The 20,106-nt window shown below is 51.1% G+C and overlaps 1 protein-coding gene across 1 annotated transcript; it reads right to left on the bottom strand.

Annotated features, from left to right (window-relative positions):
• Positions 1 to 320: 320 nt before the first annotated feature.
• Positions 321 to 18,902, bottom strand: LOC128268881 (lysophospholipid acyltransferase 6). The gene is made up of 5 exons (XM_053006173.1): positions 18,334 to 18,902; positions 4,054 to 4,277; positions 3,631 to 3,970; positions 3,431 to 3,569; positions 321 to 3,357 (listed from the first exon to the last, which is right to left on the bottom strand). The coding sequence occupies exons 1-5, from the start codon at positions 18,430 to 18,432 to the stop codon at positions 1,970 to 1,972; spliced, it is 2,190 nt and encodes a 729-aa protein (XP_052862133.1). The 5' UTR covers positions 18,433 to 18,902; the 3' UTR covers positions 321 to 1,969.
• Positions 18,903 to 20,106: the final 1,204 nt, after the last annotated feature.

The raw sequence follows: 20,106 nt of genomic DNA, 5'->3' as shown, positions 1-20,106 counted from the left end.
GAGCAAGCAAAGTGAGAAACAATGAAGAAAGTGGGAAAATTTTCTACTCATGGACTAATTGTAATGAAAGCTACAGCTGAATTGAATTGAAAATGTACATTTTGTGAGTAGCGACGACCAAATATGGCAGCAAACGACGGCGGTTTCCTTGGATCGCACGATCAAACTCCGCATGCTGCAAGAAAGATCTGATATGTAGAGACACGGAAATATCATCAAAGTAGACCACACAAAATGTACATTCTAAACTCACAACTTCTAACTGTACGCCGTTTTCGGATGTTTCGGCCACGCGCCACGTTGGTTCTTCTGTTGTTTTTTTTAATTTTATTTTATAATTGTTTACTACAAAAAGATTTTTGTTTTATCTTGGTTTTGTTTTTCCATTATACTTTTGTATAGTTTTGCTGTTTTCGACTACACATTAGTTGGTTGGTTGCGCTCATCCGGTGCTCTTGATAGACACACACTCTCTCTCTATCTCCCATTCTCTCTTACACTCTGTCTCTCCCCGCTCTCTCCCCCCCTCTGGGGGACCTCTTGATAATCCGCGACATTGAGAAAGGAATAAACGTAGTAGTCACATTTTCTTGTTTGCGCGTTTGTTGCTGTGTGCATTTGTAGGTTCAGTTAGTCCTCGGCCGTATTTTCCAATGCCCTCTACGGTATTTGTGGTTTGTTTATAGTATTGTTCTACTGAGGAACTCGGTTTTGTTGTGCGTCGATGCGCCTTTAGGATGCACTTCGCGCTAGTGTGAACGCAAAGCATCCTTTCGCAGGTTCTGTAGGTTAAGCAGCGGCGGCGGTTGATTTGGACCACCGCATATTGCAGGTGGTCAAACACAACACACACACACGCAGCGCGGGGCACGGTATGTGGTGGCTGTTGGTCCTAGCTGCCGAAACGACCATTTTTGTATGTCCTTTTCAATTGGCTCCTATCTAAACTAAGTAATAGCAAGCAAAATAATCTCTCTTTCTCTTTCTCTCTCTCTTTTGAAACATTTGGTATGTGCGCTCTCTATCTCTCTCTATCTCTTTCTCTATCAATACGAAACCAAGGAGTAGCTCCTTTCGATCCTCGCGATCGTGTTTGGAAGCAATGTCGGATGGTGCGTGTTTAAAGATTAAAAAATAGTATCCAAAGTGGAGCGCGGAACTGGAAGACCAGCGCGATGGTAAAGAATTATCTCACATGGACACAGCAGCTAATTTGGAAGCATCATCGTCGAAGGAAGGAAGCGAGTACGGGATTCTAAAACTCAATTTACGCACCATTTTCTTAAAATCCTAAATTATTTGCTCGGCCACTTGAGTACACTTAAAAGGTAGATGTGAATAGATAGATCATACATTGATATGATATTCAGAATATTTTCACGGAACCAAAAAACCGCAGACAGTAAGGAGCACGGAGCTGCAGCAACTAGAAACGCTCTTGCCTGGAGGACACCTGTTCATTGGAAGCAGGTGGACTGTTGAGTTTCCGTAAGTAGTACCGGCGACGGCACGCTGTTGGTTGGCCGGCCGACACGCGAGCGAATATGAATATAATATACAGCGGCGGCGGTATGTGGTTTTCTGGCTAAAAAATGTATCCTTCCCCTTGAGGCCCGCTGCTCCCACAAACGATCGATCGTTTCTCGAAGCAGGTTTTGCTTGTCGTTTTTGTGTTTCTTTTTTATAGAGCATGCTCTGCTTTTCGTCACATTCTTTTCGTTGGTTCCCGCTTCCCGTTTTACCAGTAAAAGGTTTGTTTTAGGTTCGTCGATCGTACAGCGCTTGCGGACAGAGAGAGACCGGCCGGAAGAAGAATGTTAAACGTTACGTACCTTTTGCATCCCCGGTCGAGGTCCGGATCGTCCCCTTCCAGAAGAAGTAGATGAGAGGCGGAAAGAGGAAGCCGTGCCGCGGCTGACCGCGTTTGGGAAGAATATATCTGTTGCGCTGCGCTGCGTTCTCTGGCCCCCTACTTGGCATGCCCGTTGCTCAGTACCGCCGGCAGCACGTTCGCCTGCTGTACGGCCGCGTTCAGGGCGTCGATTTCCTTCTTCAGAAACGCTCCGCTGCTGCCATGGGTGGTTCCGTTGGATCCGGAGTTTCCGTTCACGATGAGTGCATCGCCTGCGCCACCGGATGCGATGCCACCGTTGCGAGGAATGTACAGCCCACCGATGGTGCCGGGCTCGTTCATGCGCATCAGATCGTCCTTCAGCTCGACGAAGCCCGTCACCGTTTTGTCGATAAACTCTTCCAGGTTGCGCGTTTCCTGCTCCAGCTTCTCCTTGATGCGCTCGCGGGCAGGCTTCGGGCTCTTGCCGTTGACAATGGCTTGCGGTGGCGGCGGCGGCGGTGCTGGGCCCGGTGGTTTCATGGTGGTGGAAGTGGCACTGTTGTTGTTGTCCTCCGCGGACAGCAAATGTTCGTCAGTCTTGTTTGTAGTGTAGTTGATGATGATGCTGGTATCCGGGTCGGGCGATGGTTTCTTCACAGCCTCACCGCTGCCGGCCGCTGTCGGGTGGGACAACTCCGGCACGATCGCTCGTCGACCGTTTTCGCCCCGGAAACGGATCCCGCCTTCGGATTCGATGGCGACGGGGGTGTTCTTCGTCACCGACTCACCGACGGCTGCGGCGGTGGTGGCGGGATCGATCATCGGCGACGGTTCGTCGTCGAGCTTAACCTTAGTGCGGGCGCGGGCGCTGAGCGGGCCGGCAGCCCCGCCCGGTACGAATTTCGATAAAACAAACATAGTGATCATAGCGACCAGATGAAGGCACATAAACACATTCAGGTACATACGAAGACTAGCCTTAAACTCGAGTAGAACGAACGGAAACGTGGCGTAGCCCATGAAGACGCGCGTCACTAGACAGGTCAGTACGTCGTAGAGGGCGCGCGAGGTGCCCGTGCGCTGGAAGGGCGCCCGGAACAGCTTGCGGGCGGTGCGGGCCGCCACCACGATCAGGGCACCGGTGGCGAACGTCAGATAGTAACCGGGGTAGAAGCCGTGCCAGAGGGCACTCAGGCTGAACGTGAGCAGCGTGCCGTACCGCTTCGGGACGCGCTCGAACACCACCATGCGCAGCCAGCGGTTCGTGCCGGCGTTCCACGCGTTGATGCAGTTCCGGAAGTTGGTGCCGAACTCGAACTCCAGCACCTGTATGTTGGACAGCATGTCCCAGCGCGGCGTCACACCGTCCCGCTCGTCGTACCCGTTAAAACCGAGCCCGGAGTTGTTGCAGATCGCATCGGCCATCAGCCAGGCGAAGTAGTACTTGAATCGGACCGCCGTCGTGGCCATCATCATGTACCACAGCGAGTAGAAAAAGCCGGAACTCTCGATAAAGCCGTCATCTGAAAGAGGCAGGCAGATAGAGGTAGGATTAAGACAGACTGGCCATGGGCGGAATGAAAATGGAGGGCGAACCTTTCATCGTTTTGATCGGATAGATCGTCGCAAACTTGATGAAGATCAGCGCACACACCAGGCTGGCGATCACCTTCTTGACGACCGCTTTCACCGGCGACGGTTCGTGGACGATTTTCTTGTCGATATCGTAATTGGCCTGCGAAAGAATTTCGAATCATTACTCAGGGGTCTCTACCACGCTCGGGGGTGATGCTTACGTTGGCGGACGCTTGCTTCAGGATGTGGCAGCCCTCGATGAAGTCGATGTAGTCCTTGTAGAACACAAGCGGACCCGCCATCAGGCCCTGGAAGTGCAGGGTGTAGGAGAAAAACTCGAGCGCCGACGGTAGCTTCTGGATGGCGTGCTGCTGCTGGGTCGCGGTGAGGTCCTTCATCTCGCGCGTGAACCCATCGTGGATGCTGAACGCCAGGCTCGTCACCTTCTGCGTGATGATCATCAGCGGACCGGTAATGTCGAGCGAGTACGACCCGTAGTCGTAGTACTGGCGGTGCAGATGGATGCAGGACAGGTAGATGAGGGCCACGACCATGACGAGTCTACGGAATGTGGTGGCAGGATAGCCGTTAGAAGGTGAGGTCGGAGGAGGTGTCACGGAGCCTTGCAGGCGCCTAGTTCTTACCGCTGCACGATCTGCGGATTCTGCGTGCGGATGACGACATAGCAAACGGCCGGAAGGCCGGCAATATGGATCGCTTGCTGACCGAAGCAGAAGTATCCGAAGAACAGACCGATCACCAGCCCGATCACGTGCCGGGTACTGGCCGACACCTTCGAGGGGTGCAAGTACGAGCGGAACGTGGACGCAAGGATCAGCGCCAGAAACTGCGTGATCAGAAAGTTTACCTACGGGCGAGAAAAACGGGGGGAAAAAAGAAATTAGAAATTAGGCACACAGAGAAGACCCCATTATAAAGCGCGCGGGACGAGCGCAATCTATTGCGCACTTCGAATCCGAGGGGTCCGTGTTGGATGGTCGGTTATCAGCCATGCAAAGTGACCCGCGCAACCGAGCCCTAACCACTTTCGTAAGGGTGTCACTCCCGCTTGGGAGGTCTTCGACTTCGCGCCGGGAGCGTACAAGGTACCCAGACCCAGATTGCTCCAGTTTATGTTCGGCTCGAGGCAGATTCTGGCGTGACGGTGGCGCGTAATCGACCTCTATGATAAGCAGCGTCTATCACCACACCGCAGCCGCGATGGGTTGATTTCGCGGAGCTCTCCCAAAACCAAAGCGTGGCGCAGCGATAGCCGACAGATGTATAAATTTCAAAAACAGAATCAGCCAAGTTGCGCCAGACGCACCAGATTTAACCCAATTGCCGGAATAAAAGCAATTGAGTGAAAGGATTATGTTGTTAGGGCTGGCAGGGGTCAGTCAAACGACGACATGTGGTCCTCTCAGCAGGGTCCTCGACCGCACCACGAATTGCGGTAGATTAAACAAATTAATTCCAAGGGGTTGTGTTGCGAGATCATTGCGATGCTAATGAATGCTCGGTTTTGTATCTAATCAAGAAACTGAACAGACCGGGATGAATGAAGTGATAAAATGGTCAATTCGCTTTAGTTTTTGGCGAGTTTTAGGTCACACAGAAAATGCTCTTCCAAATCAAGCTCGAATAATGCAGCTCGAAGAATTGGCAGGCAACCTACCAACCCGCGCATAACAGTTAATGAATGTTTAGTGTACACAACACACAGCATTCGGGATCGGTTTCGATTTCGTGCCAAAAAGGAGGCAATAATTCTATAATGGGTGTGTGCATGCGGCTCTGCGGCAGGAGGTAGTCAAAACATTAGACCGGACGGACATAGTCGTTTTGCGTAATCCACTTCAGCGGCATAAGGCGACCCCGTTCTGTCTCGTAAACAACAGTTTCTGTTCGCCTATTTGCCTATTTGGAGGGACCACATTGCAGCTTCCGCAAATGGAAATGTTGGTTTGGCGAGAAGCTCAGAACCTAACTAGGTTGTGAATAAGATGGACAGCTGGATTCCATTATTATAATTATGCAAAACAACAGCATTAAAACGATGATTTTCTACCGCAATGAACCATGGAACATCCTAATCGATTTTTGATTAATTACAGTTTAATTACGTGTTTAAGCAAAACATACTGTTGCTAACGATCAAGTTCATTTAGGATATACTGTAATTTGTAGGTAATTTGTAATGTTAAACAACAATTTCGGGTCAAACAGGACATCGTCAAGGTCCACAATATCAAAAAAGCTAAACCGATCGATCAACTCGCAGTAGCAGTTGCAGTAGCTCATAAGCCAGTAGAGTTAGGTACTAATCGAGCGCGAAGAATTGGCCTCTCTGGCATCAAAAAATACACGATACTCTGCACTCGGCGCTCCATGTTAGTGTGATCCAGATTTTTCCGGATCAGAAACCTCATCAAACATGCGCAGAAGGGTTCGGGTGGATAGCTGGCAGCAGCAGCAACGGAATCGGCGTCTTGAAAGGTCTCATCGACACTACACACACACACAGACCAGCATTGGCCGTGACCGTGAACCGCGCGTGATCTATAAAGTGTATCTAAGGGCAAACAGCACCGCGGTGCCTCCGGTTTCCCTTATCAGGGTTTCTCCATTGCCGTCGCTCTCTATGGTCTGCACCTGTGGTCTGATCACCATACCTCACCCCGCCGCCGCCGCACACGATCGTAGACCTCGTAGTCCATCCAACCGTAACGTGCCGTGCTGCCGCCACGGTGGGTCGCGTGGTTGCGCAAACGCAGCACGCGCACGTGTTAGAAAGAAAGCAGGTTTTAGGTCTGTGGCGGCGGAGGCACACGTAACCGTGGCGGCAGCGGCATGCCTAGACCTTGAACTAGTTGCCCAGTGCCCAGCCCAGGTTGTTGGGTGTGCAAATCTTCGTCTCGCCTCGAAGAAACAAGAGTCCTGTCTTTTGCGAATGTTCAGAATCCCGACGACACTTACGTATTTTATTACTCCAGTCTCGACCAAATAGGCCCGGATCCGGTGCATCGGGAGCACACTCTCGCCGGACAGCAGCTCCGCTTGGGGGTCCATGTTTTGACGGCCAACAGTGAGTGGTGGAGCAGCATCGAAATTTAGGTCACACCGGCCACTATCTACCCCGAGAGCGGTGGGGTCTTCTCTTGCGCACTATGCTTGCTGTTTTGGCAAACCCCGTGTTCCCACAAGAGTCACTACCACCGAAGGGCCGCGGTTGCTGCTAGTGGGAGCCGTTCTTCATCATCGATTGTCCCGATCCGGAGGGAACTCACTCCGCCACCCGGGGGCGTTGTTGTTCTCCGTCTTGAGCAAGTGAAGGGGAACAGCGACGGATTAGAGAGACACTTCGAAAGGCCACGCGCGACCGGTTTTCGTTGGCTCCTTTTCTGCTTATTTAATTTGGCGGGTGTGCCATTTTTTAGGGTGGACAAACCACGAACGAAGACGAACGCGAAAACTGGTTGGTCAACACAGTCAGTTTCTCGTCGTCATCGGATCGGATTATTATCGGCCAGCAACAGTGTCTTCACCACGTCGACGATGGCCGATTGTCTCGTGCCGACGGGGAAAAATGGAACAACAATCGGAATCGATTTGTAATGGACACCCCGAGACATTTGTAAACGAAACGCGAAACGGATAAGTGTTTTTTTTTTGATGCCGCCTTTTGAGTAATGACGGCGGCGCCAAACGGATTGTGGTCCCGGTGGATGCGGCCAGTAACTATTAACATTTGCTGCTGATCCGATTGTGTCTGTGATTGAGAACTTAAATCAATAGTGGCCGCGCCACCAATTCCGGGGAATCCTAGCTGGCATACACCGTGGCAGCCAACAATATCAGACATGCCATCCGGTGTCAAGTGCTATCAAAATGATCGCGAGTTTGCCGCATTCCACCCGGGGGCGCGGACGTGTTGACGTGTGGCGTGTGCGCGCCCGATTTCGTCGATAGTTTCGCAAATTTCGTGTGGCATCCGCCGCAATCCGAATGGGCTCTGACACCGCGGCGGCCGCATTTGAAAAGGTTGCAGCTGCCGTGTGCCGCAGCACGGTGAAAGTTCAAAGAAAACGACACGAAAAAGGCAAAACAAATCGCCCGGAAGCAACCCTTGCCTGGGGGAGGGTGTCCTTGTTTTGGGAATAGAATTAGGATACACCGGCGCCGGGGGCCAAAAACCGGACACACCGGGGCGAGGCATGGCGCAAAGTTCAAAGCGAACATGTGCGGCGGAATGCGGATCCAACTGGACAACCTCCCCCCGCCCCCTTTGAACGGGCTGCTGCGGGACAGAAGTGACCCGCCGCGAATGTAAGCGTTAGAGAGTGTCTCGGTAGTTGTCCGGAATGTTTCTAACTTCAGCCGCCTGTAAATAAAGCCCAAAATAAAGGAAAACCGCTCGGCAGCGTACAGAAGAGACTCGCCCCAGAGAGGGAGCGCGTGCGTCGTCCTTAATGCCGGGAGAAAGGAATGTGCGGCGGCGGCGGCGGCGGTGTGGGTTCGGGATCATAAAAATAGCGCCAAATAAACATTGGATATAAATATTGCATAAAATATGTTCGGCTTTTTTTTCGCTCTCTTTGTGGGCCAATTCCCACCAATTCGATGGTGGCGCGTCCGATACCACTCGGGGGGGCGGCATCGGCCGTGCCGGCCACAGTTGCATCGATTTTGTCAAAAGCCCCAACAAATGGATTTCTGTTTTCGGTTCCATAATGTTCTTCGGTGTTGAGGGCTGGTAGGACTCCACATGCAACTTAAGCCCTCGGTGGGTCAGTTGTGTGCTGAAGAATGGTATCCGTTTCAGGTTGCATTTTAATAAAAGACACAGAACTGGCGATTACAGGATAAAAACTATTTGACAAACTCGTTGAGAAACAAAATGCTCTGTGGATTGTCATTAGCTAGTATTGTTTGTAGTTCAAGGGTCTGATGCGGGAAATGCATTGTTAATGACCAGGGAAAATTATGGGCGTACTGCCATCGAATCAACACAAGTGTTTTACTCCCTTTGTTTCGCTTGTCCCTATTGAATATTGATAAAGGTGGTATTTGCGGACATAACGCGGTGAGGATTCGAGGTGGCACAGCATCTCCAGCCGTCATTTTGAGGCTTTGGCCGTAAAGGTAAAATGAGTAGACCAAGAAAACCAAGAACCCAACAACGGAGTTTACTTTATAACGTAGGAAATAAGCCGTCAATCGCCAGGGACAAGGAACGAGACGTTTGGGCGACAGTCTCGTGTTCGAAAAATAATTCAATTATCTTATAGGATTGATCCGATAATTGGCGCTAATTTCATAGCTTGATCCCGGACAAAAAAGACTTGCTATGAAAATGTTCGTTTGGGGTTTTCTCTTTCGACACGAAAAATGGATAACCTAATATCTATTTTTATTTACGCACTCATCTTCTCTTTCCGATTGTCAATTATAGCTAATTCATCACACAGCGGTCAAACAACCCAACAAATTAACTAACAAACACATCACGCCCTCATCAAATTAATGGCGTATGCTAACGCGACGCTGCTACGCGAAAAAAGAAGTCGAAACCCGAAAGAGAGATGGAAAGAAAGGTAAAACAATGCCTTGCGACAAACGTTAACGCTGCCTGCCGCCCACCCGACCGGTGGGAGTGGATCTTAATTACTTTTGCTAATCTAATCGCAATGCTGTCCCTGGCCCTGCTACGCTTCCAAATTCCCCATTTTGGAAGCGGGAGAAAAAGCGAAAACTATTGGCCACTGCCGGAAAAAAAGACCTTCGACACCAGCGGGGTCGTACAGTTCCGTCGGTCCGTAGTAATGACCGTAGAAGTGTCACGTCCCCGGCGCGCCCCTCGTCTAAGTGTATCTGTTGCAGCGCCAGAGACACGGCCGGCGACCGAATGGGCTTTGAGTGACGAGCAGTAATTCCGGAGGGACCCCAGCCGACCCGACGGAAGGATACGGAGCCACTTCCGGGGGCAGGCCCACACCCCAGGGGAGGTTAAAACGCTTACTATGCATGGTGTGTAGGCCAGGCGCTCTCTCTTTCTCTCTCTCCGTGCGGTTCCGGCAGAACATTGTCGTGTTGCGAATTGCGAATTTAGTAAATATGCCACACAGCGAACCACAACAACAACAAAAAAACATCCACCATTTCGCTTCATGACTTTGCGCGGGATGCGGGTTGAATGAAACATCAACAGGCACAGCGCCACGGGGCACGAGGAGTCACAAAAATGACCAACTATGACAACCATTTTCCAGCGACCAGATCCTGACTCTTCCATCTGTTCCGCCCGGCCAAGGCAATGAATAAAAGATTTTAATCCAGTCAACAAGTTTGTCGCCTAGTTTTGTAGGGAACCCTCATTTTTTTCGGGTGGTGCGGTTAATTTATTTGGTCCCCCCCGCTAGCGCCATTCGTCATCTAGTCTGTCTGTCCCTATTGCCAGTCTGCCGGATTGCGTGTCGAATGAAAATAAAGTGTTTGGAACAAGAGGAACAACTTGTTGGCGACCATTTTTCGCACGAGCACGAGCAATGGAGTGCTAATTTTTGGGCTCCAAGCTCCAGGAGTAGATCGGCCTAGGCCTCTCAGTTTCGTCCGTTTCGTCCGGTATTCGGTAGGCCGGGGGTTCCTTTCGCTCGGAGAGATCAAAAGAAAACATCAGCGGCAACCGGCACACACCTTTACCGGACGGAACATCAACATCACGAGGGGATCGTCTTCGAAGGAGCATTAAGGAGCTTACAATGGAATAGAGAGAGCGAAAGAGAGAGAGAGCTTGTCCGGGGCTTTCATCATTCAGCAACACACACATCAATGAGAAGGCTTGAAGAACCCGTGATATCGGAGGACCCGATGCTCGGTGCCAAAAACATAATCTAATTCTAATTCAGACGGACACACATTTTGATACGGTACGGAGTGACCGGACCCGCGGGCCGCAGAATTATGCATTTATTCATTATTCCGTGGTGCAATCGATCGGCCTATCGATGCGCGTTAACCGAGCGAAGTTGGGCACTGAATCGGACAAGCGCAACAGGGACGCGGCTGTCACTTGACAAATCTAATGAAGCAACCACTGTAACCGCGACCTGGTCCTCTACTATCGAACTCTGAGAATTCTAGGAAGCTACTAGCTGGGAGTCCCCAAAATATAATTTCATCAGAATTTTCCGCACACGTGTGACCCAACATGAGAGAGAAAGAGAGGTAAAGTTTGTACCCTTTTGAAAGAGAAAATGCCCACGGCGCGCCACAAGCGAGGACGACAATAAACGTACACGTCAGAGAATCCTCGGACGAAACCACACACTTTCTCGCATCCCGTGGCCCCTTAAACCTGGTCGCCTAGAGAACGGCGGATTGCTACTCAGCCTAGAGAAGGGAAGCGCTCCGCAGAAGGAGAGTATCGGTTTCATGGGCTATCGTCCGTTGCTTCTCCGGATGTTGCCCTATCCGTTTTTTGGCGTGGGAAAAACAGCGCCTGGAAAATAAAACAACAACCACAGTGCGCGGCTCTTCCTTCCCCTTTTGAAGACAAATCTGGGTGGCTTCGACCTAGCAGGACCTTCGCGGAGGTCTCGGGGTCGCGCAAGATGAAACGTAATAAATGCAATAATGAAGATTAATCCTGTGACCGTACAGTTTCGCCGTGCACGCGTGTTGATTATTTGATTTGGTGAACCGAAAGACACGACCGGAACACGGTGCACGAAGGAAGGTGTTCTTAAGGTGCTTTGCTCCACACATCCATGTGGATGAATCCGTGCTAGGCGGTGCCAAATCGTGCCAAAGCGTCTCCCTTTGGAACTCCCTCTTTACTGTGTACGAATTATTGCAGGAACACCGACAGTAACTAAGGGAAAACTCAAGCTTCTAGGAGCATTTTCCAACATTTCCAATTCGATTCCGATTTCGAAATCCGGTCGATCGGTTCTTGATCGGCCACTTACGAAACGAGGCCAACTTTCACTTAAGGTCCGAGAAATTTAAGCATCCTCGTATAGTGTTAAACCGGAAAAGAAATTATGTTAAATGTCGACCGTCGACGACAATCGAAAACGTAAAGTTCTATTTTTAAAAAGCCCGCCACAGAAAACTAGGACACCGTCGCGTCCACAGCCCAAAAGCTCCGCGTCGAGGCTGCTGAGATCCCAACTTCACTGGGCCCCGAGAGAAGAGAATTGCGGCCACCATGGGCCACCCCAGCAGACGGGAAGGAAGTCGCATTTAATAGAGCCTCTTCTCTCTGGAGCGTCGATGTGGGTCGCAAATTTGTTTTCAATTTGCACTTTTGCTAACAGCCCCGGACGGGACCAACCCACAGGCTCACAGTCGGCCAAAACTGGACGGACTTTCAAAACAAACGTTCTACTCCAGGGGGCGCACCCTCATCCGGGCGCTATATACTGTTCGCCGCCGCCGGTCGGAATCCTCGCAATACCTTCCGCGGCGGACGCATGCAAATCGATTGACCTATTTCACTAATCGATAATCCAATCTCCATCCGGCCGACAATGCACCGGGGGCTGCACCATCCCCACCCGCCGCCCGAATCGCGGAAACGGAAGGCGCCTCCATCACGGCGCGCTCTGAAGGGCTTTCAAAGGCGTTGGTATGCAGGGAGTGGCGTGGCGTCAATCACGCACCACTCACAAACACGCGTTTTCATCCGCGGCCAAATGCTTTGCAATGATTGTTAAATCTATAGTCGGACACGGGGGCACACAGGTGCAATGAAGGGCCCACCATCGATGCTTCACACTTTACGGAGTTCGCTCCGACACTCCACAGGACCGCAGGCGTACCAGGCCACGAAAGTGTCCTTCTTTCCCCGGTGCTTAATACTGCTGGGCTTGGGCATTGATAAGCTTCGCCCGCTTTTTCAATGGCGCGAAGGTCAAAAGGAACACGTTCCGAGTGAGGAGTGCATACGCGGGATATAATTGTTTCGACGTTGGCCCGCATCGAAACACAGGAACTGAGGAGAGCTTAAATTCCGCCTTGTGACCCGCCGCCGACGACGACGACGAGATGTAGAACGGGGCGATAACCATTTCTTTAACGCCCTTAATTTGTGAACCGACGGCGACGACGACGACGGGGAACAGGTCCTTCATGTGGCCACCGTTACAAGTCCTGGGCGATGAGCGGAGTCGTAGGAGTCGCGCCGCCGTGGCCTTGGCGCGCTTTCGTGACTTCGTTCCGTTTTGCTCCGTCCACAATGGGAACACGATTTCCCGAAATCGTTCGTTGTGGCGCCTTGATACATTCCGGAAACCGTACCGCCCCGAACCCGACCCGGCAGACAGCCGAAGCAAGGCGACACCAGCAAGTTGGCGGCGGGGTGGAAGGCTCCAAATATTCAACTAGTTTCTGTTTATGGGTGTCTCCGGCACTCCGGGCCATGGCGTCGTCCCAATAGTCGCCTCTCTCCTTGTTTTGGCCGGTCTATTTTCGAAGTCATGTCGGGGCGCATTAATCGGTCTCGGGGACAAGCCAAAGTGAAGACAGGGGAGCGGCGGCAAGAGTCTTGAAGTAAATTAAGGAGATTCGTCGGAAAATATTCCGTGAAAAGTATTAATATCCGATAGTTATCGCGAAACATGTTCTCGGATACGACCTGTCGCTAGCATCAACCGACCGAGGGGAGGATACATTTCCATGTCCGGCCCGTGTGTGATGACGCATCTTTCGTGAGGAGGTTCTCAAGTAGCAGTTTGCTTGTTTGAGACATGACTCAGAAACCGATGACGGGAATACAACTCGTATTAATAGAACGCAAAATCGAGCCGACCATCCGACCGACTGCGCCATAATACTGCTATTGGCATCATCTTAAACAATCCGTTTCGTTACAAAAAACAACACAATCCGTGGCCACCAATGGAACGAGTAGATTAACTCCTCTCCAGTCTAGCCGAATGAGCGATCGGAAGACAGGAAGAAAGCCTCCGGCACACAATGGCGTCGTCGGCGAGACATCGACAACCCACCCCCCTCGGGTTGGCGTCGGGTCAGGCCAGTGCGTCGACGTGATTAACTAGGATAATGCCCTCGTCCTCTCGCCGGTCGGATCGAAAAAGAAAGACGCGAGAGTGAGCCGCAAAAAATGGAGAAGGCTGACCAGGACAACATCCGATGCGGGGGCTTAAGATTGGCGGCTCTCCGATAAGAGTGCGTGTTTGCCAATTATCGATAGCAGGAGAGACCTCCCGCCCGCCCGGGACCTTTTTTCTTCGTCGGGGGCAGGCAATTTGAACGGCCGATTGAGAAGCTAATCTTAACGTTGCCGTTGCCGTTTCCTCTATTGCTTATTGGCCCGGAAGGCACGCACGCACACTTTCGCCTGGCGTGGCGATTTTGGTCCTCCGGCGACCTCGGGGGGCGCCGGAACAAAGAACCAGTGCCCGGGGCGCCTGCCAACCAGTTGATATCGGAAAACGATAAGACAGAAACCCCGCAAACAAACAACAAGATCGCGACAAGTTTTAATGGCGCGCGCGGGGAGTGATGATGTATGATTTGATAAGAGTTGCACTTTGATGGAATAATCAGACCCCATTCCTTTGCGTGCGGACAAAGCGAACGGGAGTGGCTTAATACTACTGCAGTGGACCACCACAAGTGGGGTCGTCTGAGAACTGGGTTCGTAACAGTAGCACAACAATGGATCTCCAGAGTTTCGGTTTATAACAACAAACGGCGAACACTTAGTGCCAAATTTGTCCCATTTAAGTCAATCGTTTGGACGAAACATGAACACACCGACCCAAATTCGCCATTCCGTCTCGCAATGGAATACATCGCGCGCTTGTATTTACTCCAATTGGTTGTCCATAAAGCCAGCCGAAGTAAACACCATCGAAGCCGACTATCTTTTGGTCAAAAAGGCAAGGAGCTAGAGTTTCGCCGCACTCCGCCAAACGTCGCACTCAGTGACTCGGACGAAACACGATGATAAAGGGTAAATTATTCGAACCGGAAACCGCACAAACGCGTTCGTTGCACGCATAATTCGCGCAACAAACGAAGGCGGTGGCCCCAGAAAAGGCGACACAGTCGGCGGAGACGACGGCGACGGCGACTCCTGCGCTCGGTCTGTTTCAGTGAGTGATGATGATGTCATCGATTAAATTATGGCGTTTCGTGCGCACTAAGCCGCATGGCCACACCGCGGCCACTGTGGCGGCTGGATTGCGCAAAACCCAACGTTCAAACTAGGCGGCGATCGTCGATTCGGTGATCGGAAGCGTATATAAACATCGCGATTCGATCTGACGCGATCAGGACGGAACACGATCTGTCTGTGGCCCATTTGTTGCCGCGGATGAGCTTCTTTATTCCGCAAGGGTTTCCGGGATCTTACGGTCCGAAACAATGGCACAGCACTGCACACTTTGGAGAAACACTAGAGAACTTGGCCGCAAGTTGGTGACGGAGATCGCGACAAGGACAAACACCGAACAACGCACTGCCACCGTGCTGGAGGCAAACCGCGGACTACTAACGGTGCGACTTCCAAACCAATTCTTGACTTCTCATCATACGCGCTCTGCTTACTGCCGCCGCCGACACCGCGAGTCACCTTGCCAATCTGTCTCTCTCCCTCTCTCTCTAGCCTGGGGCTTCCAGCTGTTGGCTGGCTGGACGCGTGTTTAAAGCGCGGCCTCAGGCCACCAACACACACCTGCAAACGGCACGGCAAACAAACCCACTTTGGGCGCGCTTTGTTTTGGAACCGCGCGATCGACCTCGAGGCTCCCCACACGCACACCAGCAAATGGTGGAACCAGGCCAAGATTTTGGCGGCTTTAGATTGTTTGTTATCGTCGCTTTAGCAGCATTTATCCGCGATTGGTTCGCGACCGGTGGGCTGAGGTTTTGCGTGGAATGACCTAGTCCGGGGCGCGATAATGTTGGTCCGGGGCACGCGCGCGCGTGAGCGAGTAGTGGTGCGCTGGAGATCTTTCAGTGACTCGCGGTAATTTTTGGCCCCCTTCCGGAGGGCCCCTTCGCGCGCGGGACCTTTTGATGGTAATTTAGTGCACCGCGCGCACGCGAAGGACCCCTCGGGAAGGTTATTACAAGTCGCTTTAGCAGCCGCTGCTCACCATTAATGCATCATTAATTGGCGGTTGATGGGGCGCGTGTTAAAGCGACCATGCAAAATTTAAACCACTTGACCTTGGTGTGTGGTGTGCGCTCATAAACACCGCCGCCGCACGGACTGTGACCGTGTCGAATAATTTCGTGGCCTAATGCATAAGCATCAAACTCGTGGTACGCCACACCGAGAACCGAAATTAAATCGGGCCTTTTTTGTAACATAAAACAATTAAAAGCAGATCAAAATGAGGCCCTTTAAAGTGGTCATACCTGGAACACGCGGTGGGATTAGCTGTTATTACCGCGCCGCAAACCGCGAACACATTGCTGGGACATTAGCGCGATGGCCGTAAAGTGTCACACGCGGGTGTGCTCTCTTCCGTCCAGACTTAGAGACGGAATTAGAGGTGACATTCAACCGGTCAAAACAAAGAGGTTCTTCTGGCAAGAAGTGAATTATCTCACCGAATCTCATCAACTACACCGGTTCGCAGTTAATTGATAAATAATTACGTTAGGTGAGCTCATTAGACTGCTCTCTGTATGCAGACCGGCCGGCCATTACCGGGGCAGCATACACGTGCGTGACTGTGCGTCAAACGATGGAAATGAATCCGATGTGCCTCCGACACGACCGTATGGTTGGCCGACATTGAGCCGAACTCACAACAGCTGATGCTGAGGTACACCACTGATCACTGGGCCACCAGAAGAAGATGAAGCCGAACAAGAAAACCGTACAAACATACATCTCCATTTATGCTGTGTGTTGAAACTCTCCGCCGAGGAGGAGGTACGTTATTTTTAATTCAATGTCAATTCGCATACTCGAGGAGGGTTAACGGATTGTTGGTTGGTTGGCTACCACACACAAAACAATGGCGCAAGTGGCGATCGACACAACAAATCAACTCCGGACGGTAACCACCACGCCGTCACGGGCACATGCCAATGTCATCCTATCTCGTCGGCACCGAAACCAAAACAGGCGCCCGATGATCACGTAACTCGGGGATGATGAAGCCGACGACGCGATGATGTAATTCGATCCTCGCGCTCTAGCAAACGATCGGTCACCGGTGCCCTCTAACCACCACCACAGCAGGTAGAAAGCTTCTGAATGATCCGTTATTGAACGGAACTAAAAGGGAGAATTTTAGAAACAAAATTGAACAAGCTTTGACACTTCGAATCGTACTATGGGAACCGGACAAAGTGGATAAAAAGGTCAAAAAACGAGTCCAAATTCGAAAGTGTCTATCCGACCAGGTCAGGTGAAGGCCAGGTCAGACTCTGAAAAGGCGCCCAACGGTGACTTTGTCACCGTCGCGTGTGGTGGCCCGCGGTTTTCTTATGCGACGCGCATGTTGTGGACGGTTTTTTGTCTATCTCAATGACGAGACAGTAATAATAAGGAAACGGTGGAAAATGTTAAGCAAAATAAATGTCATGGAGTGGCCCCGCAGGCTTACGGATTAATTAACTTACTGGCGGTGAGAGTTCTTTCATTTGTGACACACTATTGTCAAAACATTGTGCCCTAATCATTGGGGGCCTAGCACCTGGTCCATCAGGACACAGGACGAAAGTGTACGGAACATTACTTTGTAACGTAATAAATTGAAAACGGCCGGGGAAAGCATGACCAAGGTGGCGCGACGCCTCGCCATTTTCCCAGTGGCGAGGCGTCGCGATAAGTTCCAACAACCCCGGGGGACACTTCTTTTGTGAGTCAGTTAGGGAAAGAAAGCCAGCAGCAGCAGCAGCAGCAGCAGGTATGTGATTACAAAGGGCAATAGATGATGAGCAGAGGTGACTGGAGCGCGACACAGGACACACACATCATCCATCGGACCTGACACAAAGGCGAAAACTTTCCATTAGCTGGCTGGGGCTCCGTTGAAAGGAAAATTAATTTCTTTCAAACAAACCCAGCAAGCGGCGAGAAAGCTGCGGTCCTGCAAAGGACCGCGAATTCAAGTATGTGTGCGCACCTCTTCGTTGTAAAGCAAAAAACGAAAACTGCGAGCGATATCAAAGTTACCTCTGCAGATCACTTTGATCTGGCGATCTGATAAGCATCGACATGGGATGGCGCGGCGGCGGCCCAAGATCGTAAATGCGCCCCGTACGTCCGTCGGCTTCTTATCATACGTACGTTGATTATGCGTCCCGTCGGACACAACAATTACAATTCGATGACTACGCCAGAAATGTAAACCAAAACCGCGCCAATCAGCTGCCGGATGGCCGCCTCATCATATCAGCAGTCTAATAGATTGTTGGTGGTGTGATGGCCGGTGATAGGGCGGACCACAGGAAAGACGTTTTTGGCCATTCATTGTTGGGGTCGGGGGGCCCAATGTCACCCCGAATCATTGTTTCACCAAACCCGTCGCGTGGGGGCCACAAACAAACCTCCATCAGCGTCATGGTTGATACCGCGTAATCAGTTTGGCACTCCACGAGTACTTTTTCGAGCTCACCAAGCACACGGTGAGGAGCCGCGATAAAGGGGCTTCAAACCTGATGGAAAACAATTTCCGGCAAGAAATAATGAAATGCAGAGATTTGCCTCCACTCCACGGTTGTTGGGGTCGGTTTGATTGGCCACGCGAACCGCGAACCGTGTATCAAAAATCAATGACTGCATTGCAAACACTACAGATAGAAAGGAGAGCGTCACAAGGACCTCGCGGGGCGATGGATAACTTGATCGAAAGCAATTTACCTTCGATGTTTAAAGAGTGAAAGCAAAATAAACCATGACGCAAGAAGCAAGCCTTGTTTCAACTCACCAAATCGACCGATAGTCCGCACATCTCAGCCAGCCAGGTGAACACTCGGCTCCCGTCGTAGTAGGCATTCGCCCCGATGATGTTCGCTAATTGTTGCATCTTGTGTTGTTATGTGTGTGGTCTCCTCGATTCTAGGATGCTGCGTTGCCGCTGACCAGTGGGGAGCTTGGCGCTCTCTCTCTCTCTCTCTTCTTTGCTCCGCGTACCGTTGTTTCGTTCAATCAACAGCACACGCACACACCCACGCGCACACACAGCCGGTACGGATCGGATGATTTTCGATGACAAGCGAATGCGTCCTCTGGTGGTCCCGGAGTTCTAGCGTCGCTACGGGCGCGCTCTCTCTCTCTCTCTCTCTCACTCACTGTGGCTCTCTTTCCGTGACCCACGCAGCAGCTGAACGACGAACAGGTAGGTACACGACCACGAGAGGATGTGAAAACAATGGAGCCAATGGACTAGGGCGGTCAGCAGAACTGGGACAAAGCACGATCCGCAAACGGACACACACACAGTCAATCACAGCTTCAATTGGAGCTTCACTTGAAACAACTTTTATGTAATCCACATGAAATTCACTTTAAATTCTTTGCCATCCAACGGTACAGGAATTGAGGGCCGGGATCCCTTGGCCCCGGTTGGCGATCTGCGTCGTTAAACACTGCGAAGCACACGCACACCTTTTCTTCACTTGCAGCACACGCCGTAGCGGACCGAAGTGCAAGTTCCGATGGGGAATTTTCGTGACCGCTCTCTTCTGCTGCTGCTGCTAGGGAGGAGGGACTAGCCCACACCGGGAGGACACTGGATCACTTGGAACACGCTTAGTATGAACGGTACCATTTGGCAACAACAAAAAACACAGACGCGCGCGCGATCACGCACTTTTGGGGCACAGCAACGGTTGTCGCCGGGGAAGCCTACCACCGACGAGAATAAGAACGCGCCGCGACAATGGCAAAGGCAGGAGCCAGCGAAGAGGAGAGTACTCTGCAGTAAAACACTGTTTACTTGTTTACAGGTGTTTTGTTTAGCGTATTTCACCTCACACACTGGCAATGGATGCGTTTGGGCCGCCATCCGCCGCCATCGCTCACTTTTCACTCGCCCCGTCGGTCACGCTCACCGCGCGGCCATCAGAACAAACCATTCTTGATTTCGGACATAGTATTCCGTGAAATGGTTCTGAATCGGAGTGTGCACCGTTTTTAAATCGCTGCGAAAAGCGAATTTACAGACCGAACGACGAAACACAACCAACCGCACGCTGAATTTTTGTTGTTGTTATTATCTTTAAGAGATTTTGAGCTGAAGCTTCCCAGTGTTGTGAATTTGTTGAAACGTCAAAATATTTTATGAAAGTTGTTTTTATGAACTTGACAGATTTTGGAACCTAACTAAAACACTGCGAACCTAACTTTGATGACGAACCTGACACCCGAGTCAAGTTGCGAAAATTCCGAAAAAAGCCGAGTCAACTTGCGAAAATCCCGAAGGTAACTCACGAATTCATCCGGCACTCCTCGTTTGCTAATATTGGTGATGAAAGTTTTTTCGTCATTTTTTTCGTCATCGTAATTTTTTCGTCATTTGACTTCACACACACATTGGAAATTGAATTTGCTGCGAACAAAATTGAGTGCCCGAGTGACCGATGAGTGCCAATTATGTTGACTGGGTAAGAATGAATTTGAAAATCCCGAAATGTTTCGACTGAAATTTGAAATGTTTCGACATTTGAAATGTTTCGACTAACTAAGATTTTTGAACCTA

Source organism: Anopheles cruzii, chromosome 2 (assembly GCF_943734635.1).
Source record: "Anopheles cruzii chromosome 2, idAnoCruzAS_RS32_06, whole genome shotgun sequence".
In the NCBI taxonomy this organism is placed as follows: Eukaryota; Metazoa; Arthropoda; class Insecta; order Diptera; family Culicidae; genus Anopheles; species Anopheles cruzii.
Note: the sequence above shows the minus strand (reverse complement) of the source record. Positions and strands in the feature narration are given on the sequence as shown.